At 44.6% G+C, this 22674-nt stretch overlaps 1 protein-coding gene across 6 annotated transcripts in view; it reads right to left on the minus strand.

Annotated features, from left to right (window-relative positions):
• Positions 1 to 22674, minus strand: part of ABCB1 (ATP binding cassette subfamily B member 1) — a 56308-nt gene that overhangs the window by 24546 nt on the left and 9088 nt on the right. For all 6 annotated transcript variants that reach the window (XM_077936900.1, XM_028751484.2, XM_028751485.2 and 3 more), the window contains exons 5-13: positions 20607 to 20673; positions 17094 to 17285; positions 15101 to 15272; positions 14011 to 14135; positions 11267 to 11438; positions 8401 to 8514; positions 7341 to 7451; positions 3255 to 3380; positions 1457 to 1660 (exon numbers count right to left, since the gene is read on the minus strand). In XM_077936900.1, the coding sequence (XP_077793026.1) occupies positions 1457 to 1660; positions 3255 to 3380; positions 7341 to 7451; positions 8401 to 8514; positions 11267 to 11438; positions 14011 to 14135; positions 15101 to 15272; positions 17094 to 17285; positions 20607 to 20673 (1283 nt within the window). The remainder of the gene's footprint in view (positions 1 to 1456; positions 1661 to 3254; positions 3381 to 7340; positions 7452 to 8400; positions 8515 to 11266; positions 11439 to 14010; positions 14136 to 15100; positions 15273 to 17093; positions 17286 to 20606; positions 20674 to 22674) is intronic.

Here is a 22674-nt window from a genome sequence, read left to right on the forward strand (position 1 = left end):
TCCTTCCTGCTTGAAGGTCATCTCTACTTAGGAATTGTGAGGCACAGACCGTAAGTCATTCTGGAAAATTTAGTCTAAATAATTGAATAAATATACAAGCGTGTTATGTGTGTTTTGCTTGCTGAAAACACACCACATGTTCAATGGCTAGAAAAATACTTGCACCAAGCACCAGGCATTTCAAGAAACATTTTTGGGTTGTTTATTTGCCTAGGAAGGTTCATCTATATTTAGAGAAATAATAATAATAATGTGTGTGAAAATAGACCTTATAGCCAACATGCACAGGAAGGTAAAAATAAACTAACTCTCAGTTTACAGGACGCCCTTGAACCACTGCCCTTTCTAACAATTGAACTTTAAAAAATAGATTAAAACATGAGGCCTGTATTTAAACTTCGACAACTGATTTTAAAATTTTAAAAAGCCTTGTTTTAGTGAATCTTTTGCTCGCAGTAGTGGCAGCCCTAACGCACACAGGCCTCATTGGTATTATACATTTAAATCAGTATCATACCGTTTTAAACAGTCGTGGCTGCCCCCAAAGAATTCTGGGAGCCGTAGCCTGTTACAGGTGCTGAGAGCTGCTAGGAGTCCTCTATTCCCCACCCACCCACCCCCAAGCAGGATTTGGTGTGTGAGAAGCAGTAATTAACAACTGGGCTAGAGATTAGAGTGAAAATGGGTTGTTAAAAAGGAGGCGCAGCACAACAAGGAACAAAAGGGAAGCCTTTTCACAACTGTATTCACAACTGTATATATTGGAATTATGGGGGGGGGGAACAAGCCTCATATAACCAACATGCTTAAATCTAATTGATGCATGAAGGGGTTAACATCGTAGAGTAAGCTGTCCTGCCAGGCTTAGCTAGGCACACCCCCTCACCTTGGGAGGAGGGTAATCAAGCCTATTGTTGTTCTTCTGTCTACTTGAGTGCCTCAGCGTGATGTGGTCTAAGCTCAGACCACATGGTTTTTATAAGCCATTCTTGAGTTCCTGTACCAACAATTCAGGAACTTTCACCACTGTAACTAAGCCAAGTTTTTCTGTCTGTGTTTTCTGACTGGTGTATGGAAAACACATGAACATGACCTTTGGAGAGTTTGTAAGTAACCCATTTTAAACTTATCAAACACGGGGTCTTTTCTATGCTAAGGGAAGAGGGATGTTTTGGAACTCACAAGGGCATATTTTAAAGCTCTTACAGCATATATTTCCATGCTTTACTTTGCTATATAACTTGTGATTTTAAATTGAACCTGGGGTTCTCTCACCAAAGACTACTTGCCCCAAAACTTGGATCTTGACACCCAGCGAATTCTCCTTGCCACTAACACAGGTTAGAGAAGGCAGCCTTCAGGCAATATTTTATTCTGCTTGGTTTATTTCAGCTTTTAAAAAACTGCACAAGGCATTAAAGTAAGATAAGCAGAGGAGGTTATCCTAATTTCTCACATTGGGCAGTTTCATGATGAAGTCATAAGCATTGGCTTCCTTGACAGCTTTTTCAATCTCTTCCATGGTGACGTCTTCACGGCCGTATCGAATGTTTTCTGCAATCGTGGTTTGAAATAACACAGGCTCCTGGTTCACCACACCTATAATCTCCCTCAGGTACCTTAAGTTCAGGGTCTTGATATCCTGATCATCAATGGTAATCTAAAACGAAGCACACACAAATCGCACAAGAGAGTTCCACTCAGAACTCAGAATAAATATTGGCAAACTGTCATAAAAAGAATGTGTGAAGTAAAAGGGAAAATATTATCATGGGTATAGTACATAGTTTGAAAAGGGGAGTGGAAGAAAGGGGCATATCTAGTCAGGAAAGTAGGGGAGAGGGTGTTGGATAGGGACAGGATCAGACACAGCCTATTACTAGTGGTAGTCAGCTGCAAGGTTTTCGTGGAAGACAAATCTGAGATAAGCCTGACAAAGCAAAGAAAAAGAGGAAATAGACCGTCTCCCTAGTCAAGGAGGACGGCACGAGCATGTAAAGCAGGAGTGGCTAAACTTCCTTATTTATTTTATTTATTTAGGGCATTTCTTTCCCACCTTTTCCTCTGGCATAGGGCACCCTGTGAGCTTCATAGCATAGGGAACCCTGGTCTCCCAGCTCCTAGCCTCTCACTACCACACCACACTGCTACAGTCTGAGGGCTGCATTCAGCCTTGGCCAACCCTTTAGTGGTTGTGTGCTACTGGTGGGTGCGACCAACCCATAGTCTCACATGCACACACAGGATACACAGCCCCTGACACACACACACCTCCGCAACTGATCTATGCAGATCAGCTGAGGAAGGGGATAATTATTGCCTCCTCCCTGCTCATCAAATTATCAATGTAATGACTAGCAAAGGAGTAAATTGCCTCTTCGTTAAGGCACTGGCGTATGACCATCCCAGCATTGCATCTATTTGTTTTCCTTCTTTGTTGTCATAAAAATAAGTGAAGGGTGTTTTTTTTTTGGGGGGGGGGGTTGGAGGGGATAGATCTGTCCCTGAACTGGGAGCTAGCCACCCCTGATGTAAAGAAACAGAGTTTCGGTTAGTTTAGGTGGGATCTGGAGAAGGAGATGTCAGGAAAAGTTGTAAGGCGGGGAGACAGGCAGAGGTCCAGGAGGAAGAAGAGCTGTTACCACTTGAGACCTGCAAACTCGCCTTGTAACTGATTCTGAACCCCACCTTCTCTATTGCAGCACACATGCTGCCCCATATTTAAAGCACATGGCTCTCTCGCCAAAGAATCCAGGGTACTATACATTCCTTGGGGAAGCCATGCATTTTAGATGCATGGTGCGGATGTGGAACTTCATCCCTAGAGTGTTCTGTCCTGCTCCTTCCTGTTGAACTCCCAAGACCTTGTTATATTTCCTGGTTTTCATTCTGTACAGACCAGAGTTCTGCCTCCCAGTTTTTATGCTGAATTGTTTTATCCTGCCTCTTGGTTTTATTGTTTGAAATAGGTTTCGGCTCCATTTCAACTGTTTTTACTGCATTTTATGTGTTTTACTAGTTCTTTCATAACTAGCTTTGAGTTTATATTATAAAGAAAAGCAAGTGTAAGAATTTCATCTGAAGAATATTAACAGCAAGACTGACACTATTTACCCTGAATACTTCAGGGCAGATATAGGATATCAGACTTTTACACCCATTTCAAATAAAATATCCATAATCTGACATTTGATATTGACAGTGCTCATGGGAAAAAAAAAACATTTTATGGGCATTTCGATCAAGTATCTTACCATGCCTTCAATAGGATCATAAAACCTCTGGATCAGCTGAACAGTCGTACTTTTCCCACAACCGCTACTGCCTACCAAGGCCACTGTCTGTCCACTGTTAACTTTCAGATTCAAGCCTTTTAACACCTGGATGAGGGGGGGGGGGGAACACAAGGAGAGCTGCTATAATTTTATTTTATTTTATTTGCAAGGGTTGTGCAGTATCCAGGTCCTTGGAATGCACAGTCACGATGCAAGCTCAGAGAAAAGTGAGCGACAGTGGAGCACATTCATAAGTACAAATCCCTGACACAAACACCTGTAATTGGAGGCAGCGGTGCTTCTGAATACCAATTGCTAGGAACCACAGGAGGGGAGAATGCTCTTGTGTTCTCATATTTCTTTAAAAGAGATTGAACAATTGCTAGGTGAGATCGCATTCCAATGTCCCTGGTACCCTGAGGCAGGCTCCTTGGGGGTAGAGGCTTGGCAAAAGATTGGAAAAACTCTTTTTGAAGAACCCAGGGCTCCTATTCATTGTCTGCTAACTTGGCAGACTTGTGCAGATGCCGTGGCAAAATTAGGACCTCAGGCGTCCCAGGCGTCTCCCACGGCCCCTGCACTTCTAACTATTGCTGACAATCCCCCTCCTCCTTATCCCAAACTGCTGCCTTCAAAACCTGTGCTTCAGCCTGCTTCCAACACCCCCCATTCCCTCCCTTCTGTGTCTCCTTTGCCTGCTTCTCCAGAAGCTATGTCTCAGCCCACATCCACTTCCCCCCCTCCTTCTTCCCTCCCTCCTTCCACCCCTCCCTTGCCTGCCTCAGCTCCTGCCTGTTTCACAGGAGCTGTTCGTGTTGCACTTTCTCAAGCCAGGCAAAAAGGTCTCCTTTCCTTAGAGGAAGAATCTGAGTGGGCTGGTGAAATGCCATCAGCTTTCCCTGTCTCCAGCTCAACCCCATCAGCTTTCCCGATTTCTTATGCAAACCCAGGAACTGTGCAACAACAGGTGCTGTACGAGACCCTTGCTTGCTTGCCAGTGCCATCCAAGCTGGCAATAAGCAAACAGGCAATTGCTTCAACTGCAGCCCAGGTCATTTTGCTAAACAATGCAGACCCCCTGATGGATAATACCCCCATCTTCGTCAAAAAGAAGAAAGAAAGAAAAAAGAAAAAAAGTGGGAAGTGATAATTTGCTTCTGTGCATTATTTCTTGCCTTAATTCAATGGTAGTAATCATTCTCAGCGTTTTGTTTTTGCCTCTTTCTGCCTCCACTCCTACTAGCAATACCCACACACCAACGAATGTGTGGGAATCATTTGCAAAAACCCTCAATGTTTCTTGCACATCCAACTGTGTGCAAATGGGCAAGGATAATTTTAATTGCTCTGATTATGTAAATATTTCATATGTATACAAATACACAGAGCTGCCTGAAGGCTGGTTTTGGACGTGTCCTGGCTATACATTTAATTACATTCCAGCAAACATCAGCCATGGAACACCTTGCTGTTTAAGCCGTTTGTCCATCATTTTACCCAAAAAGCATCATTTATCCCGCTCTCGAAATCGCCGCTCTGAAAAATTGACTAACGATTGTGATGCTTTTGTTTCTCTTCTCAGTAGGTCTGAATATATCTCTTCAGCTTTTTCTCTCCTAGGAGTTCCTGGATTGGCTGTACGCAACAGTAGAAACATTAATTCTTCAGCTTGTTCTGCAGCAAAAGCCCTGAATTTTACTTCTCAAGTTCTTCATCTTCTGAATAAAGAACAGAGTGGACTATATAATGGACTTTTACAAAAATCGTGCTATCGATTATTTGTTCATGTTTCATCATTATGGCTGTGAACAAGTGGCCGACGTGTTGTTTTAACATCACAGATAATTCTAAAGCCATTCAAAGCCAGATTTCTCACTTGCAAAATCTTATACACCACATTACACAAGATGTTGGATTTTCTGGCCTCTGGGGTTCTTTCACCCAGTGCCTTACTGCTTGGCTACCTAATCTTACTTGGCTTCGTAATCTCTTTCAATATGCCCTTGTCATTATATGCATCTTAATTTTGTTATGTTGCTTCCTCCAATGCGTTCCTGGCCTCATAAGTCTTTTCTCTCGGCTTCTCTCTCCCCCTCAACCACCTAATAAACTCCTTGCTGCCTACTTTGCGAAATGGCAACATCAACAGTAAACCTAAGGTGAGATGTGGATGGGCTTATTTTGGGCATGCGCTGGCAAACCACGTATCCTGAAATATTTCTGTCCCATCGACCCTGGCGAACTTATTTTGGGCATTTGTTGGCACACCACTAATCCTGAAATATTTTTGCCTTATTTACCCAGAATGCCTCGCAAACAAGAAAAGAAAGGGGGAGATAAAGGGAAGTCCTCTTTCTGCATATAACTGCTAGTTCTCCTTCTGCACAAAACTGCACAAAACTGCTGCATTTTGGGGAAGCCTTGCACCTTTCCTCTTGCATTCTGGGAAGTCTTGTTTATAATCTTCTCCCTGCTTTTGCACACACTGTACAGATCTGTTCTAAACACCAGGACATTCTTTTCCTTGTTCAGTCATCCTAAGCTCATGGAAAACAACATGACCCGCTCTTCATGCCTAGCTGACCACATCTACAGAACTTGATTGTTATATTGTTTCATGCCATGATCCATCATTACAATTTAATTAGGAGGCTTCATGCCTGTCTAGTTCTACCTTCGATTCCCAGCCGATTCCCAGCCTTTAATCCACCGATAATAAATGATCATACGTAACCCCCATTTCTCACATGTAATTCCCGCCTTATGCTTATGTTAACCAATCAGCAACAAGTTTCTTTGTGTATGTATGTATCAACCAATCAGCGACAAGCACACCTGTGGCAATGCTTGTAATATTCAATAAAACAGGCTCCCAGGGTCCGCCCTGGCCAGACGCCTCATGTTGCACCTGCCTCTCTCGTCTCCTGTGATTTTTCATTCCTACAGGGGAGAATGCTCTTGTGCTTGAATCCTGCTTGTTGGCTTCCCGCAGGCATCTGGTTGGCCAGTGTGAGAACAGGATGAAGAAGAAGAAGAAGAAGAGTTTGGATTTGATATCCTGCTTTATCACTACCCGAAGGAGTCTCAAAGTGGCTAACATTCTCCTTTCCCTTCGTCTCCTACAACAAACACTCTGTGAGGTGAGTGGGGCTGAGAGACTTCAAAGAAGTGTGACTGGCCCAAGGTCAACCAGCAGCTGCATGTGGAGGAGCGGAGACGCGAACCCGGTTCACCAGATTACGAGACTACCACTCTTAACCACTATACCACACTGGCTCCCTAAGAGTTAGATGGGCCATTGGCCTGACCCAGCAGGCTCTTCTTATGTTAATTGCCTTGAAACAGATTTCATCACAGCAAGTCTGATTGGGACATATATGGAGGTCTGTGTGTTTTTGTCTGTGTTTCTCTACCTTTAAAGGACAAAAGCCAGGAAATGTCAAAACCAGCATTCACTACTGAGCTTCAAAAACTCAAAAAATTAGATTGCAGCTCAAAAAATTAGATAACAGTTTACAGCACAAAAGAACCCAGTGTTTATACCATTATGTCTTTATGGGTGGGGGGGTTGTTGGTGTTTATTGCCGTTTTAATTCTACTGTGTTTTTATATGCTGTAACTGACCCTGGAAGAATCTGGGGAAGGGCAGGTAAGAAATAATAACGAAAATGAACAGCAAATACATTTGCAAAAATACTGATAAGAGGATGCCTCACAAACAAAAAGGATTTTCATGCAGATTATACCCAAGACGTCCAACATTTGTATCAGTGTGAAGAATCTGTTTTCAGTACGGAGGTTAGTGGGACTCAGTTACTGTTCAGCTCCAATAGGGTTTTGAGCCCTACTTTAGGTAAAAGGTTATTGCATTGCAGGGGGTTGGACTAGATGACCCTCGGTTCCCTTCCAACTCGATTCTATGAGTCTATGTCTACAAAAGCACAATTATGCATTTTAAACACCATTCGGACTGTGTATTGATTTCCCCCTTAACACTTGCAAACATAATGTTAAATTTTCAACAGCGGTAAGTGGGATTTGTCTGGATTTTAACTCATAGAGTACCTGAACATCTGGCCTTGAGGGATACTTGAAATGCACATTTTGGAAAGCCAGATTTCCTTTAATTTGGTCGGGTTTGTAGCCAGCAGGTGAATAACTGTCAATTTTAGGTTCCTGTAGAAAAGAAAAGAAGATAAAAAAATCAAATTCAGGTCAGTTTCATTCTTCTGAAACTTGGAAGCAAAGTGAAATTTTGGATACCAAGCTAGCATGTAAAGATTCTGTTCATATACCCATCACCAGTGGAGACCCATCTAGACTAGATGCTACTGTTTTTAGCAAACTTGTCAAGTTTTTTCCTTTTAAAACAAACAGTTCCCCCTTTTAATCAGGAACACAGTCATGGGAAAGAGAGGTTTAACTCTTTCTTCCCTACCACAGCCCCAACTAACACCCCACCTCATCTAAGGCCACCATTAGCCAGGAAGAAAAGCTTCCACTGAGAGGATTTCTTCCCAACACCAGCATCAGAGGAAGGATTTTCCTTCCAACCATAGCAGGGAAGGAAAAGGGGTATGTTGTTATTACTACCTATACTGCACTTAACGGGACGCGGGTGGCGCTGTGGGTTAAACCACAGAGCCTAGGACTTGCCGATCAGAAGGTCGGCGGTTCAAATCCCCGTGACGGAGTGAGCTCCCGTTGCTCGGTCCCTGCTCCTGCCGACCTAGCAGTTCAAAAGCATGTGAAAGTGCAAGTAGATAAATAGGTACCGCTCTGGCGGGAAGGTAAACGGCGTTTCCATGTGCTGCTCTGGTTCGCCAGAAGCGGCTTAGTCATGCTGGCCACATGACCCGGAAGCTGTATGCCGGCTCCCTCGGCCAATAAAGCGAGATGAGCGCCGCAACCCCAGAGTTGGCCATGACTGGACCTAATGGTTAGGGGTCCCTTTACCCTTGCAATTATACCCTGCAAGGGGTCCAAAGTGACATACATGGTTCTCCCCCTCCTCACAACAACCCTGTGAGGTGGGCAAATCTCAGCCAGCGGTGATTACAAACTTACAACAGATCTCAGACATTTTGGCTCACTATCATTTCAAGCTTTAAAAAAGGAGGCTTACATTGTCTATGATGTTGAATATCGCATAAGCTGCTCCCCTTGCAATAGCAAACGCTTCTAGGTTTGGAGTCACCTGACCGATGGTAAAGGCGCCAATCAGAACAGCGAAGAAGACCTAAACAGGAATATTTTTCAAAACAAAGAAAATATGTTTATGAATCCTTTTTGCCAGATAGGATCCACATTCCTTAACTGTGATGTGGCTGAGCTCCAGCAAACAGACATGTAACGAAGGCTGACTGGTGCTTCCAGACTGTCCTTTTTTTGCAGTTGGGATCGCATACCAGCAAACACCGGTTGCATAATTAAAGCGGATTTGACATTTTGGTCACTCCACCCACTAAAAAGATTAGAGAGTAATGGGGAAATACACTTTTTTTAATATAAAAATAAATGGGATAACAATTGCATAATCTCCCCACAGAGAAATACTGTAATGAAATCTCAATAAGTAGCCAGCATTAAACACCCTCCCCACAAACTTTGTGCAAATCAGGATGAAAGCTCAATAAAAAGTACTGAGGATTAAATATCTGATAAGATCCCTGATTGAGTGCAATCCAGAGAAATTCCAAGGAACTTCTAAAACCCCCGTTCTAAGCATATTTACTGAAAATTAAATCATCATCACCACCACCATTTAATTTGTATGCCGCCTTTCCATAGTTAAAACAATGCTCAAGGCAGCTTACAACATGACAAGATTTACATAATTACCAACATAACGAAAGTCATAATAAATAAAACACATCAAAAGGTACACAACCAAATGGAAAACCATTTCCACATAAATCATAAAATCTAAATCTAAAACTAAAACATTGATAGCAATTTAAAATGGCATAGATAAAAAATAATATTAAAAAAGAAGCCCTCTCTGTCGAGCAGCAGCAGCCGTCCTTTATGGAGCCTGTCAGGCCCAACCTCAAGCCAAATGGAGAGAGGTAGGAAAGGGCCCTTCAGGCTCCCAGCAGGTAATTACAGTTTCTAGAAAGCACGTTATACTTCCAAATAAACAACAAGAACAGCAACACAAAACATAAAGTAGTGGCAACTTGATTTGCTGTCCCCATAAAAATAATGCAGTCCAGAGAATGTGATATCCAATTTAATGAGATCAAGCAAGGAAAGGTTTAAGTAGAAGGGAAAAGTTCCACTGCAAAATAGTGTTTTTACATTCTCTCTGCATAAAATGCCATGCTAACCTTGTCAATAGTGGAGTATCACCAGGCAACTCTGTGTCACTTGCTTCATGAAAGATCACCCGATTCTAGAAAACCCACAGTGGAAACCTGCTCAGGCGCTAAAGTCAACCTCACAGCCACCAGGCCCAGGGCTTTCACCCGATAGGCTTGTGCAGTGGCTCATGAACCAATGAAAATTATCTTGAGATGATGCTTCTGGATCCCCTTAAGTTATCAAGCCACAAACCAACTATTCTGCTAAATCAATGGAAAATCCTTCTGTGCCTAAAAGCATTATTTATGAGGCCTAGAGCAGCTCCGTATGCATTATTTTTTCCTAATGCCTGGCTCCACATTTTGGAAGGCAGAACAGGGGAGGGGATGAAAAACACTGTGTACCTCCCCCACCTGCCCCCCAAATTATGCCTTTTCATGCTGTGCCAGCAAGTGAACGAGAGATATGCGGAGCCTCCCCAAATCATAATATACAGCCCCTTTCCTCCTCCTTGCTTAAATAGGTGGAAATTGGCAGGGGGAGCATAGCACCACAATGCTCGGCTGCACAATGGAAGGAAGCTAGCGCATGTGTCAGGGGATAAACCAGGATGCACTTGGCGTCACTGGCCTGGGAACTTGAAGTAGAAAGTTCAGGCAAGGTCAGGGACACAGAAGAAAATGAGGCAGCAATGGAGCAAGCAGACCAAGTCATCACAGACTTGGATATGGGGAAAGCAAAGCAAAGCTATGAACCAACAGACTGGTCCAAAGGTACACTCTCAAAGTGACAGACAGGGACAGTGTCAAGCGTTGGCAAGGCTGGACATTTGCAGGCAGCCCACAATCCCAGCATGGGTTCCCACTGACAAAAACATCCTGGAATCTACTGCTATTAGGTGGTAGACCTGCTGAATTTGGCACATGGAGGGTGTCTTGCTCAAGGACCCCCCAGAACCTGGGGGGGAAATAGGAAGCTGGCTTATACTGAGACCATTGATCTATCTAGCTCAGTATGGTCTAGACCAGGTGTGGGGAACCTTTGGCCCTCAAGATGCTTCTGCACTACAATTCCCATCAGCCCCAGCAAACAGGGCCAGTGTTTTTCCAAAATGGCATAGTTTTGCTGTCTGGCAGCCTTAGCACTTTTGGGAGGAGGAGCAGCATAAAAAAATACAATACTTTATTTATTTTGTGGGTGCTTTTATGCGTCTACCAATATGACAGTTCATAGGTAGTGAAATGTACAGAGCCTCATCATTCATCACAAAGACCCACTTAGCCTCTGAGCAATCCTGAATTTCAGTGCAGAATATGTCCTTTTTTTGGTGGGGGGGACGCGGGTGGCACTGTGGGTTAAACCACAGAGCCTACAACTTTCCGATCAGAAGGTCGGCGGTTTGAATCCCCGACGGGGTGAGCTCTCATTGCTCAGTTGCATGTCAAAGTGCAAGTAGATAAATAGGTACCACTCTGGTGGGATGGTAAATGGTGTTTCTGTGCGCTGCTCTGGTTCGCCAGAAGCAGCTTAGTCATGCTGGATGGAAGCTGTACACCAGCTCCCTTGGCCAATAAAGCAAGATGAGCGCCGCAACCCCAGAGTCGGTCACGACCGGATCTAATGGTTAGGGGTCCCTTTACCTTTACCTTTATGGAGAGAAGACTGAACAGCTGTTCACCAAAACTTACTGTCAGGACTTTCCCAATGCTGTAACCTTCATCCAGTATCAAGGTAGTTCCATACCAGAAAGCCAATGCATATGCAGCATATATTAATAAGAAAGCAATCCCCATGGACATATTGGCAGTCACAGCCTTTTTAATTCCAAGTCTTTTAGCATCTTCTAAATTTTTATGATATCTGAAAGAAAAATAGCAACCTGATTGAATTATGTTATCGGCAATTGATAGGAAAATGCATTTTCTCTCCCATTTTTATTATTTATTTTTGCTAGAATTTCTTTGAAAATACGCAGTCCATTCACACATAAAATATTTTTTGTAGTCAACATATCTATGTACAGTACATATTTTTTAAAATCCTACACAGAAGTGATAAAAATGTATGTTTAGTGGTTCCAAAAGAGCACTCCTTCTGCAGAAATTTATGCAATTTGCTAAAACAAAAAACAACTAGCCAGTTAGGTCCTAAACAACTAGCCAGTTAGGTCCTAAACAACAATATCTGAAAGATAAAGATAGTTGTCTGTTAACATAATCATTCCAACTTTTAAAATCTTCTCTCTCACACCCCCTAGTTCAGTGTTTCCCAACCACTGTTCCGCGGCACACTATGTTGCCTGGTGTGCTGTGGGGAAAATTCGAAAGATTTTTTTTTTTTTTGTAAAAGTCAAATTAGGTCCTAATCTATCCCTCGAGCGCCTCTTGTCCGTTATTGTAACGCATGAAGCGTGTTCCCGCCCACTCCCCGCCCTCCCTTGCTTCTCTCTCTCTCTCTGTGGCGTTCTCCGCCGCTTCCTGCTGGGCATGCGCAGCTCGCCTCGCGCTTCCATTCCGGCCCCTCCTTCCCCCGACTACCCCGCCGCTCCGTTCCTTTCTCTTTCTTGCATGTCAGAGAGCGGTGGCGCGAGCGCGGCGGTTCCCTCAGGGCTGACGGAGGCTCGAGGAGGAGGAGGCAGGACGTGGAGGCGGAGAAAGCGGCGGCGGCCACCCCCCACCTCTGGCTCGAGGCCCGCGTAGAAAGCTGAGGGGGAGAGATAGATAGAGGTGGGCGGCGGCGGCGGCGACCACGACCAACCGCCACAGTAGTTGTAGCGGTGGCGACGGCAAGCAGGGACTCCCGCTCTCTCTCCGTCGTGTGTGTGTCTCTCTCTCTCTCTCTCTCCCGGGCCCGTCCGTTGAGTCTCCCGCGCGCCTCGGCTACAAGATGAGCATCGAGATCCCGCCGGGTCTGACTGAGCTGCTGCAGGGCTACACGGTGGAGGTGCTGCGGCACCGGCCGCCGGACCTGCTGGCCTTCGCCGCCGAGTACTTTGCCAAGCCGCGCTCTCCTTCCTGCCTCGCTTTGCTGCCTCCTCCCCCCCACCCCCAAAGCTTGGAGGTTCCTCAGCGCCGACCCACAGGTTTGACCCCCTTCTCACACCTGTTCGCGCTCCTTGCACGGAATGGGGCGGATGGGGAGGAACGGGGCTCGCCGCTGCCTCCGCTCGCCCTCCCCCCCTCCGCCGACGGTCCCGCGATTCTTGGCTTTTTGGCGGTTGGCACAGAAGGAAGGCAAGGGGAGGGGGGAAAATTGAATCTTACACTTTCGTGCGTCCCTCCCGGCATGACGCTGCGCGCTGACGTCACGGGGCTGTAATGGTGGTGTGCCTCGAGATTTTTTTCATGAAACAAGTGTGCCTTTGCCCAAAAAAGGTTGGGAAACACTGCCCTAGTTCAATAATTGTCCCCACAATATTTTGAATGGTCAACACAATTGCCTCTGCTGTTTCAGAGCTTTCCAAACTGTGTGTTGTCCCTGCGCTCCAGAGTTGGAAAGGGGTTAGTTTAACCTCTAGTTTGCTAGTAAAACTGAATGACTGTGTCGCGAAGTGATGAATGTCTAAAAAGTGTGTCAGCAACAGGAAAAGTTTGGAAAGTTCTGTGCTATATGATGTGGTCAAGACATGACATTCTAGGAGCCAGAAACAGTGGAAAGAACCACTGTATGGCGTCACTTCAAATTAAGTTTGCCACCTATCTCTTGTCTGCCAATCAGTGGCGTAGCGTGGGTTGTCAGCACCCGGGGCAAGGCAAGTAATTTGCGCCCCCTAACCCGTGGGTTTGCGCCCCCTAACCCTAACCCCCAGGTGTTGCGCCTGGTGCGGCCGGCCCCCCCTGCACCCCCCACGCCACGCCACTGCTGCCAATTACCTGTAGGCAGGAGTAGCTACATAGGGAATGTTTAAATTAGGGATCAGGAGCCTCAAGCCCAGGGGTCACAGCTCCATAGGCATCTTAACTTTCCAGACCACTGAGCTATGGCCCTTCTCATTTTAAATCATCAACAAGCGGGAGGGGGGAGGGGTTACTGGCCTACTGCTCACTAACTTTTGGTGGCATTTAGCCAGGGTTCAGATTTTGTCATTTAGAGTTTGGTAGGGTTGCCATATTTTAAACAGTGAAAATCCGGACAGAAAAGTTGTTGTTGGGGGTTTTTTTTGGCCATAGTTGTTGACCCTTTTGGGTAAATTTGCAGAAAAGAAAGAAGAAGCTTTTGAGCTATTTTTAAGCAGATTACCAAAATTGACACTGCCCACATGGGTTGCCATATGTCTGGATTTTCCCAGAATTTTTTAGCAATTTCCATCCAGTCACTGCTTCCGAATGTCTGAGAAATTCCGGACATATGACAAGCCTAGGTTTGGAAAAGGTCAAATACAGAATAATCCAGGTGTATATCTATAGCCAGTGGCCACAAAACATAACCTGACCTCTCAATTTCTTTCTTCTGTCCTCCAAAAGCCATCACCGTCTTAATTGATGAGAGAACCTCCTCAGCAACAGATCCAGCTTTTGCATATGCAGCAAGCTCCTTGTTGGTGAATGCAGTAAGGACCTGTGAGATAAAGACATTGCCAATTGCAATGCTATGATCCAATACAACTGTGTGAGAGACACTTGCTTCTTTTCCTTCCCCTAATGCTCCAAAACAATCATGGTGTAATACAGTGGTCGAGAATCTGTGTCCCTGCATATTCTAATCAATATTCACAAAGCAGGGGCCAACAATGGAGAGACCACACAGGCAAGACCCAATCACTCAACACTTCCCTCCCCAAGAAAAGCTTCACCCTCAAAAAGATCTGCTGTTCATGTGATAGTGATAGTGATGGTGTAGACATGTACATACTGTGGGAAATTATCTAGGTCAGGCTTTCCAAAACTTGGGGTCTCCAACTGTTTTTTGACTACAACTCCCATCACCCCTAGCTAGCAGGATCAGTGGTTAGGGAGGATGGAAACTGTAGTCTCAATGCAGCTGGAGAGATTCAAGTTGGGGTAACCCTGATCTAGGTCATGGGTAGAGAAACTCAGGCCTAGGGGCCAAATGTGGCCCTTCCAAGCCTCCCTATCTGACCCTCAGAACCATCCCCACAGTGTCCCACCTCTCTCCAGGCCACACCCATCATTGGTCTTGCTTTGCATCCCAAATGCTTTTGACTAGCTGAAATGTGGCCTTGAACTCTTGCTTGTCTGGACAAAGGATAGTGTGGTGTGTGAACAGAAACTAATGTCAACATTCACATCCATTGCTCCATCCATGTTTGCCTCTGTCCTCACCCCTACTGGCATCCCTCTGAATGTTGCCCAGAAGGGAACATGGCTTCTGGGCTAACCTGATGCTCTGAGGAAGCAAAGAAGCTTGCCAGAAAGATAAAAGCCCTCGCTGACCTTAGTTATCTCTGCTCAACACAAAAGCCATCGGAAACAAAGTTTTAGAGGTAGCCAGAGTGGTGTTTTCATAACCGAACAATACTTATTGTGCACGGTACCCTAGCATTTCAGCAAAATTATACCCACCTTTGCCCAGATTGCAGCTGAGAGCCCCAGAACAGGACTGACCGCAAGTATTACAAGAGTCAATTTCCATCCTTTGGCAAACCCGACTATAAATCCTGTTAGAAATGTAGCTACTCCCTGGATGAGCATTGACATTTTGTCACCAATTCCTTCGTTGATCTTGGAGACATCACTAAAAACAAATCAAGGTAAACCGATTAGGGCAAAATTTAGGTCAGGAAAACCAACAAGATGCATTTCTACAAGGTATTCCTGTTACGCTGCTACGGAATTCACAACTCAAATGCTACAAAATATTCATTTAGCCCCAGAGATACGGATGCCAATGCTACAGGTTTTCATCAAAAGCAAAAAAGTAGTAATTCCTTTTATTCTGATCCCCATCCCCTTCCTGCAAAGCCTTTCAGATCTACGTGGATATTTTACAAGAGTCGTGGGACACTTTAAGGGCAGGTTTATCGCAGCATAATCTTCAATGAACCAACAATATTCTTCCACAGTTGACAGCAGTAGCATTATTAGGGACTGGCCTTCGGGACACGGGGCTGTATCCAGCATTCTGTATCTGCTAGAAGGGAAGGGCCATAGCTCAGTGGTAGAATGTCGGCTTTTCAGGTTTAATCCCTGGCATTTCCAGGTAGGACCGGGAGACCCTGGAGAGCTGCTGCCTGTCAGTGTGGACAAGATTGAGCTACATGGACTCAGTATAAAGCAGCTCCCTACCTTCCTAGTGCAAAGGCCCTTGTGCTAGCGGGCAGGTGCATTTTAATGCTGCGCAACAGAGGGATCCAATGCAGCAGTTGCACTAGGAGAAACTCGTTGTGCAATAGATTGCACCAAAATGGCTGACCTGCGCTGCCAGCAGTCTCCTTTTCCGGCTCCCAGCTCCGCCCCCGGATTGGCTGACGGTGCAGGCCAGGTGGAAGCCCTGCAGCCTATGGGGACGGCCCAGGGGGAGGAGCAACGGGCAGCCAAGGTAGCCAAGGTAGCCGTGGGCCAGGGCAGCCCGCGCCTGGTCACAAAAGCCGCCCACGTCAGGAATGGTGAGCGGTCATTGCCAACAAAGTTACCAGCAACCAGCTTATGCACTCTCTTGCACAACAGAATCCCACTGCCGCAAAACATTTCACCCGAGAAACAAATACACCATTAAGTGACTTTAACTTAGTGCTACACTGGATACAACCCATTAGGTCTTTTGTACTGGACCCTAAACCTCTTGCCCTTTCCCCGTTATTAAATTTTTTTCTCTCCTTCTCAATTTTAATATTCCTCTCTGCTTTAATATGAGCAATACTACTTTAAGCTGAGCAATTCTACTTTAAAAACTGAACACCTAAAACCCTACCAATATACAGGAACCTCTGCTTGCTTTCTTGCTTTTATTTATTTCATAAAATTTATATTTTGCTTGTATGTAGAAAACCTCAAAGTGCTTTGCAAAAAGAAGAAAACAAGGTATCGGTTTAAAAAAAACCCACACCAATTAAACATTCAGAAAATCAAAACCTGCAGTAAACTAAAAACACATCAGCATTCTGGAAATCTGGGTCTAAAAAAAATGCTTTTAGTAGGCATCAAAAAGAGTATGGTGTAGATGCCTTCCTGATTTCAATAGACAGGGGCTTCCAAAGTATAGGTCGTCCAGATGCATGATTGGTATTATGTGACGCATGGTGCAGTGCCAGTTCCGCAGATTGAGTTGGTCACAACAGCATTTATAGGGTAAGGCGATCTCACAGATAAACTGGTCACAAAGTTGTTATGGGCTTTATATACTTGGACTTCACCCGACGACAGATTAGAAACCAGTTGAGCACAGGTGCTATATGCTAGCAAAGTCTCACTCCAATCAGCAATTGTGCCACACTAACTGCAGCTTCTGGAACGAGCACAATTTTTTTACGCGGATTAATCAAGCCAGTAACAGAATTACAATTTGGTTTTCTGTTGAAGAAAATACACCAGCCACGTATTAAATAGATATACTCACTCTATAAGACGAGTATTCAATTCCCCAACATCATTTACATCGAACCATCCAATTTCTTGCCGCATGACAGCATGGAAAAAGTGTTGCCTAATTCTCTTGATCTGGCGGCCGGCTGCCAGTGTCCAGCATGCAATGTGAGCATAGGCAGCAATAAGGACACCAGCTCCTATTCCTGAGTAATAGTATGAATGTCTGAAAGCACAATGTTGCAGAGGCAAGTTCAAGAAGGGCAGCCATGCAAGTCATTAGCATCACAAAATGGTCTTTGGGAAGAATCTTTTTCATTTGCGAGTATAAAATACATTCAATATGCACAGCTAAAATGGTTGTCTCAGTGCTGGAGCCCATCGCGATCTAGTCCAGCATCTCCTCCTGCCCCCTGTGGCTAACTAAAGTGCCTATGGGAATACCACAAGCAGGACAGGGAAGTGATAGTTTTATTATTTTTTATTATTATTATTATTATTATTATTATTATTATTATTATTATTATTATTATTTAAGGGACACGGGTGGTGCTGTGGGTTAAAGCCTCAGCGCCTAGGGCTTGCCGATTGAAAGGTCGGCAGTTCGAATCCCCGCGGCGGGGTGCGCTCCCGCCGTTCGGTCCCAGCGCCTGCCAACCTAGCAGTTCGAAAGCACCTTCGGGTGCAAGTAGATAAATAGGGACCGCTTACCAGCGGGAAGGTAAACGGCGTTCCGTGTGCTGCGCTGGCTCGCCAGATGCAGCTTGTCACACTGGCCACGTGACCCGGAAGTGTCTGCGGACAGCGCTGGCTCCCGGCCTATAGAGTGAGATGAGCGCACAACCCTAGAGTCTGGCAAGACTGGCCCATACGGGCAGGGGTACCTTTACCTTTTATTATTATTTTATTTTTTACATTTACTGTATATACCACTTTTTCCTCCATGGTTCTCCACCTCCCCCCATTTCATCCCTGTGAGGTAGGTTAGGCTAAGAGATGGTGGCCGGCCCAAGGTCACCCAGTAAGCTTCACGGCCGAGTGGGAATTTGAACCCTTGTCTCCAGCGCTCTTAACCATCACACCATTCTGGCTCTCTGAAGCTGGGACTCACCACCTGGTATTCTGATATTGGAGATAACATATTCACTCACGACTAGAGCTATTGCTAACGTGATCCCCCATGAATTTCCCCAATTCCCTTTCCATGCCATTTGAGGTTGAGTTTGCCAACTATCAGTGTGACCCTAATCATGCCTACTCAGAATTAAGTCCTATTGAATTCAGTGGGGGTTACTCCTAGGTAAAGAGTTAGGATTTCAGTTTTAAGCACGACATTTTATGGTAGCGGTTTCCATAGTTTAAACGTGTCTTAATTGAAGATGTACTTCCAAGGGTGGCTCCAGAAGGGGGCAAAAGGGAGTAAACCCGCCTCCAAACAAGAAGCTTGCCCCCTCTCCCCCCCCCCCGCCCTCATGTCATTAACTGTTACTTTCCTTTCAGTGATCTTAGCTGGTTGAGGCAAAGGAGAAGGGTGGGGAGTTGGAGGTGTAAATGATTATGAGACTTTGAAAAGCTGGTACCACTGACTACCAGCAATATCATGGTTGTTGAATTAATTACCATCATTGTTAATTAAGCTAAATACCTTTAATTGGATTTTGAATAAATGTACAATTAATTGTTACTATTCCGAATTTTATTGTACTATTTTATTGTGCTAGTGGGTCATTATATTTTGAATAATGCTTTTTTATAGGGTAGAGTAGGGGGGCACTAGAGTTGAGTTTATGGAACCAAGTTGGGGGGGGGCGCCGTTTAAAACAATACAGTGGTACCTCAGGTTAAGTACTTAATTCGTTCCGGAGGACCGTTCTTAACCTGAAACTGTTCTTAACCTGAAGCACCACTTTAGCTAATGGGGCCTCCTGCTGCTGCCACGCCACCAGAGCACAATTTCTGTTCTCACCCTGAAGCAAAGTTCTTAACCCGAGGTACTATTTCTGGGTTAGTGGAGTCTGTAACCTGAAGTGTATGTAATCTGAAGCGTATGTAACCCGAGGTACCACCACTGTACCTTTGTTGCAGTGCATAGCATAGTTTGCTGGCTCGTGGGGAGGGCAGGAGGCACCAGCCTAGCCCTCACTGTCAATCCCAAGGCAATCCCACCCCCAAAGCAGCAAAGCAGAGCTATGCTGACCCGCTTGCCCGCCTGCACAGGGGGAGCCCAAGAGGCTGACGTGGCCCTTGGTGGGCAGAGAGAAGCAATGGGGTCATGGGGGGGGGGGTTTGCCTGGTTTGCATTGCCTCAAGAACTTTGCTCCCGGGGCCATGGCACCCCTGTTTAGGAATACATAAATAGCAGGGTATAAATCCTGAAGCAGCTGAGGTGCAAGACAGCAAGAGTTCATTGTAGTGAGATGTCCTCCTTGAAAGGTGAGGTTTTGACAGAGCATGTGAAGGAAATGGCATGCCTACTTAACACGTACAGTGACAACCCTACACATTTTTCAACTCTAGTCTTTTGTGCTTGCGAAATCACTTGGGCTTTTCTTTTTTTCCTCCTATCATAGGAAACATAATTTATTGTGCTTGCAATGATAGATTGGTTTCAGAAGCAAACAAGTTCAGGCTTTCATCCAGGATGCATTCTGCCCTTTGTACATACGGGCTGGGCCTTCAAGAGGCCAAAGTTTCAACTATGTATACGAAATGAGTTATGCCACATTAGCATTAAGGCTTGTATTCGGATTCATAACCAAGGTCACTGGAGGTAACTGGAAGGGAGAGGGCGAAAGGCAAAAAGGGAGAAGTGGGAAAGGAGAGCTTAATAGGCTTTAACTGTTTTACATGTTACTCCAGCCATGTGGAAAACATCCCTGAGACAGTGCTCAACATGGGAGTCATAATATATATAAATAAATATGATTACCAAACTATGTTCTGAGACCATGCTGGAGTTCTGCACAGGAATGTTTTCCTCCCGCCATTCTGGGTGACTGAGCCACACCCACGCAGGCATGGCTCTCAAGACTGCTGCACAGTCATAAAGGTCTACCAGGGATGGCCCTACCATTAGGTGGAGTGAGGCTGTTGCCTCAAGCAACAGATGCTAAGAAGGCGAGGGAATGGCAGTGAGGTACTGAAAGGGGGCAGAGTTGTAAGTACCATCTGGCCTGCTCAGTATTCCTTATGCTAGCCTGTTGTCCACAGGTGTGGTAGAAGGTGCTTTCTTGTTGCCAGTGTATCAATCCAGCCAACTTCTACTCGTGGATCTAGCCCACTTCTATTCATGGAAAGGGGATGAAGGGCACTGCTGCCACAGACAGCAAAATATCTGAGGGTCAGCCCAATTCCTTCAAGCAACTGTTAAGATTTTTTGATACCTGTTAAACAGTATTCACACCACAAGCTGACTTTCAGACTACTGCCATACTGTATCCAGGCTCACACCACCTGCCTTGTTATATTAAGGGACATCTGAGATACGGAACAAAATACCGGTATATGTAATGATCAAAATGCCTTAAAAAACAAAATAAAAAGGTACCTTGTCATTTGCTCTTGCAGGGTTTCAGAAATATTAGGGAGAGATCCATTAACTAAAGATCCATTACCTAAATGAAAGGAAATGGGGGGGGGGGAGTGATTATTATTATTAAAGATAGCACTATCACACGACCAACTCATTTTTGCTCGTTGTTTGGTGCAGCTCAGCCTATTTCCCATCCATGACAGACCATGATCAGAGCCACACTTCTCAGTCACTTTACTGTTAGGACCTCAAAACAGTTTCAAAGCCCCACCGATGTCCTTTGCTCATATCTGGGTGACTGTCTCAGGCTGCCCTCCTTTCTGGCTCTTCCCTCTTCTCCTCCTGGAAACTGATTTACTTTTTCTAGCTGAACGTGAATGTAAGGTCCTTTTGAGAGAAAAAAAAGTTGAATTTGATATATCCTCTCAGTCACCATTATCACCTTAGCAGCTTCTACAGTTAATTTATCAGGAGCATTATTTCAGACACTGCACAACTTCGGCAACTGTATTTTCTAATCCCATAGTGAAGGGGCTCCTAGCCTACTTGGACACCTGGGCACATTGGGAATTCCCCCCAGAAAACTGTTATGGGCACCACAAAACAGCCATTTCACCATAGAAAAACAGGTGGCGCTCAAAAATTTCCACACCCCCAAAAAACCACCACCACCAACAGGCACCCCAAAACAAACCAAACAGAGAGAGAAAAGTAAGCAACACCCCTCAACCAAACAACCCACCCTAATTGGAAGTGGCTGGAAACCCTAGCATTAATGGGGAGGGGTTCCTCAAACCAGCATGGTGCCCATCGTCACCAAGTTAGAGACCCCAAACATAGTGAAATCCCATGGTTCCTATTCTGCAGTGCTTTTCCTTGAAACCAAGACAGCATGGTTTCCAAAGGAAGAGGCCAGTTGAGTCAAAGAACTGTAAGATCAGCTAGACAATTGATCAGCTATAAAGATAAGTGGTTTCAGGACATGGTGCAAAGGTACACAAAACAAACACCTTGCTGAAGCAAAGCAAGCCTGGGTCTGGTCAATGCCTGGATGGGGAGCCATCGAGGAACGCTATATAAGCCACCACCAGTTGCATGAGGATATAAAGGATATATATAATATGTATACACTTATCATTACAGGAACTGATTCATAAACAAGTAGGTACTAAATAAGCAGTGGTGTGTGTGTGTGTAACTAAGTAATGCCGTTTTTAAAAATAAAATAAAATAATGTAAGTTGGGTTAAATGCCTTCTTTAAAAAGCACTTTGAGCCTCTGTGTTGTTCTGCATCATTTACTTGAGTTATTAGGGCCCTCTAATTCAGTCTTTGCATTTAAATAACTAAAATAAAATTGTAAGACACTGTATTCAAGATTGCAAAGCAAAAACCTTGGACAGGTCATTTTTCAATGTAATTAACAGAGTTAGATCGTTTTTTTAAAAAAAAACAGTTACATTTTCTAAAGGACTACAGATGAGAAAGAGAAATTAAGTAAGAAAGACCAGAATATGAGAAAAGAATACTAAATACGCCCCTAGATGCCACCTTTTCATTAAATCAGTGCAAATTATACTTCTTGTTTTCTGCAAGGGCTTTATTAACAGAATGCACACTAGTTCCATCTTCTCATTACATCAATGCTAAAGATGCTGTTTCTTCCTTAAGAGCTTAATTAAGGGAATGACCGCTCCATCTCCCAATAAACTCTCTTATGAGTTTGATATGAATAGACTTCAATTGCAAGCTATTAGCATTTTGGCTAGATATTCTCCTTGGAGAGAGGCTTCCAGGAAAACCAATATAATTCAAAAGACTCACTATCCTAACAAAATAAGTAGTTAGCTATATTAAGAAACAGCTTTTCACACCCCAGTATGGTATAAAAGAGAACAGTTTGTGCACACTTTCAGACTGTAGATTGCAGGACTTTGGAACAGGGGCACTTCTCTTATATTTCAGGATACTGTAAGTTGATTAAATACTTATACACAACCAAATAACAGGTTTTATTGACTGCAATGAATATGAGCCTAGTTTTGAAGGTGTTAGATATGTCATTCCCACGAAATAAATGGAGC

This window comes from Podarcis muralis, chromosome 12, assembly GCF_964188315.1.
Source record: "Podarcis muralis chromosome 12, rPodMur119.hap1.1, whole genome shotgun sequence".
Taxonomy (NCBI): domain Eukaryota; kingdom Metazoa; phylum Chordata; class Lepidosauria; order Squamata; family Lacertidae; genus Podarcis; species Podarcis muralis.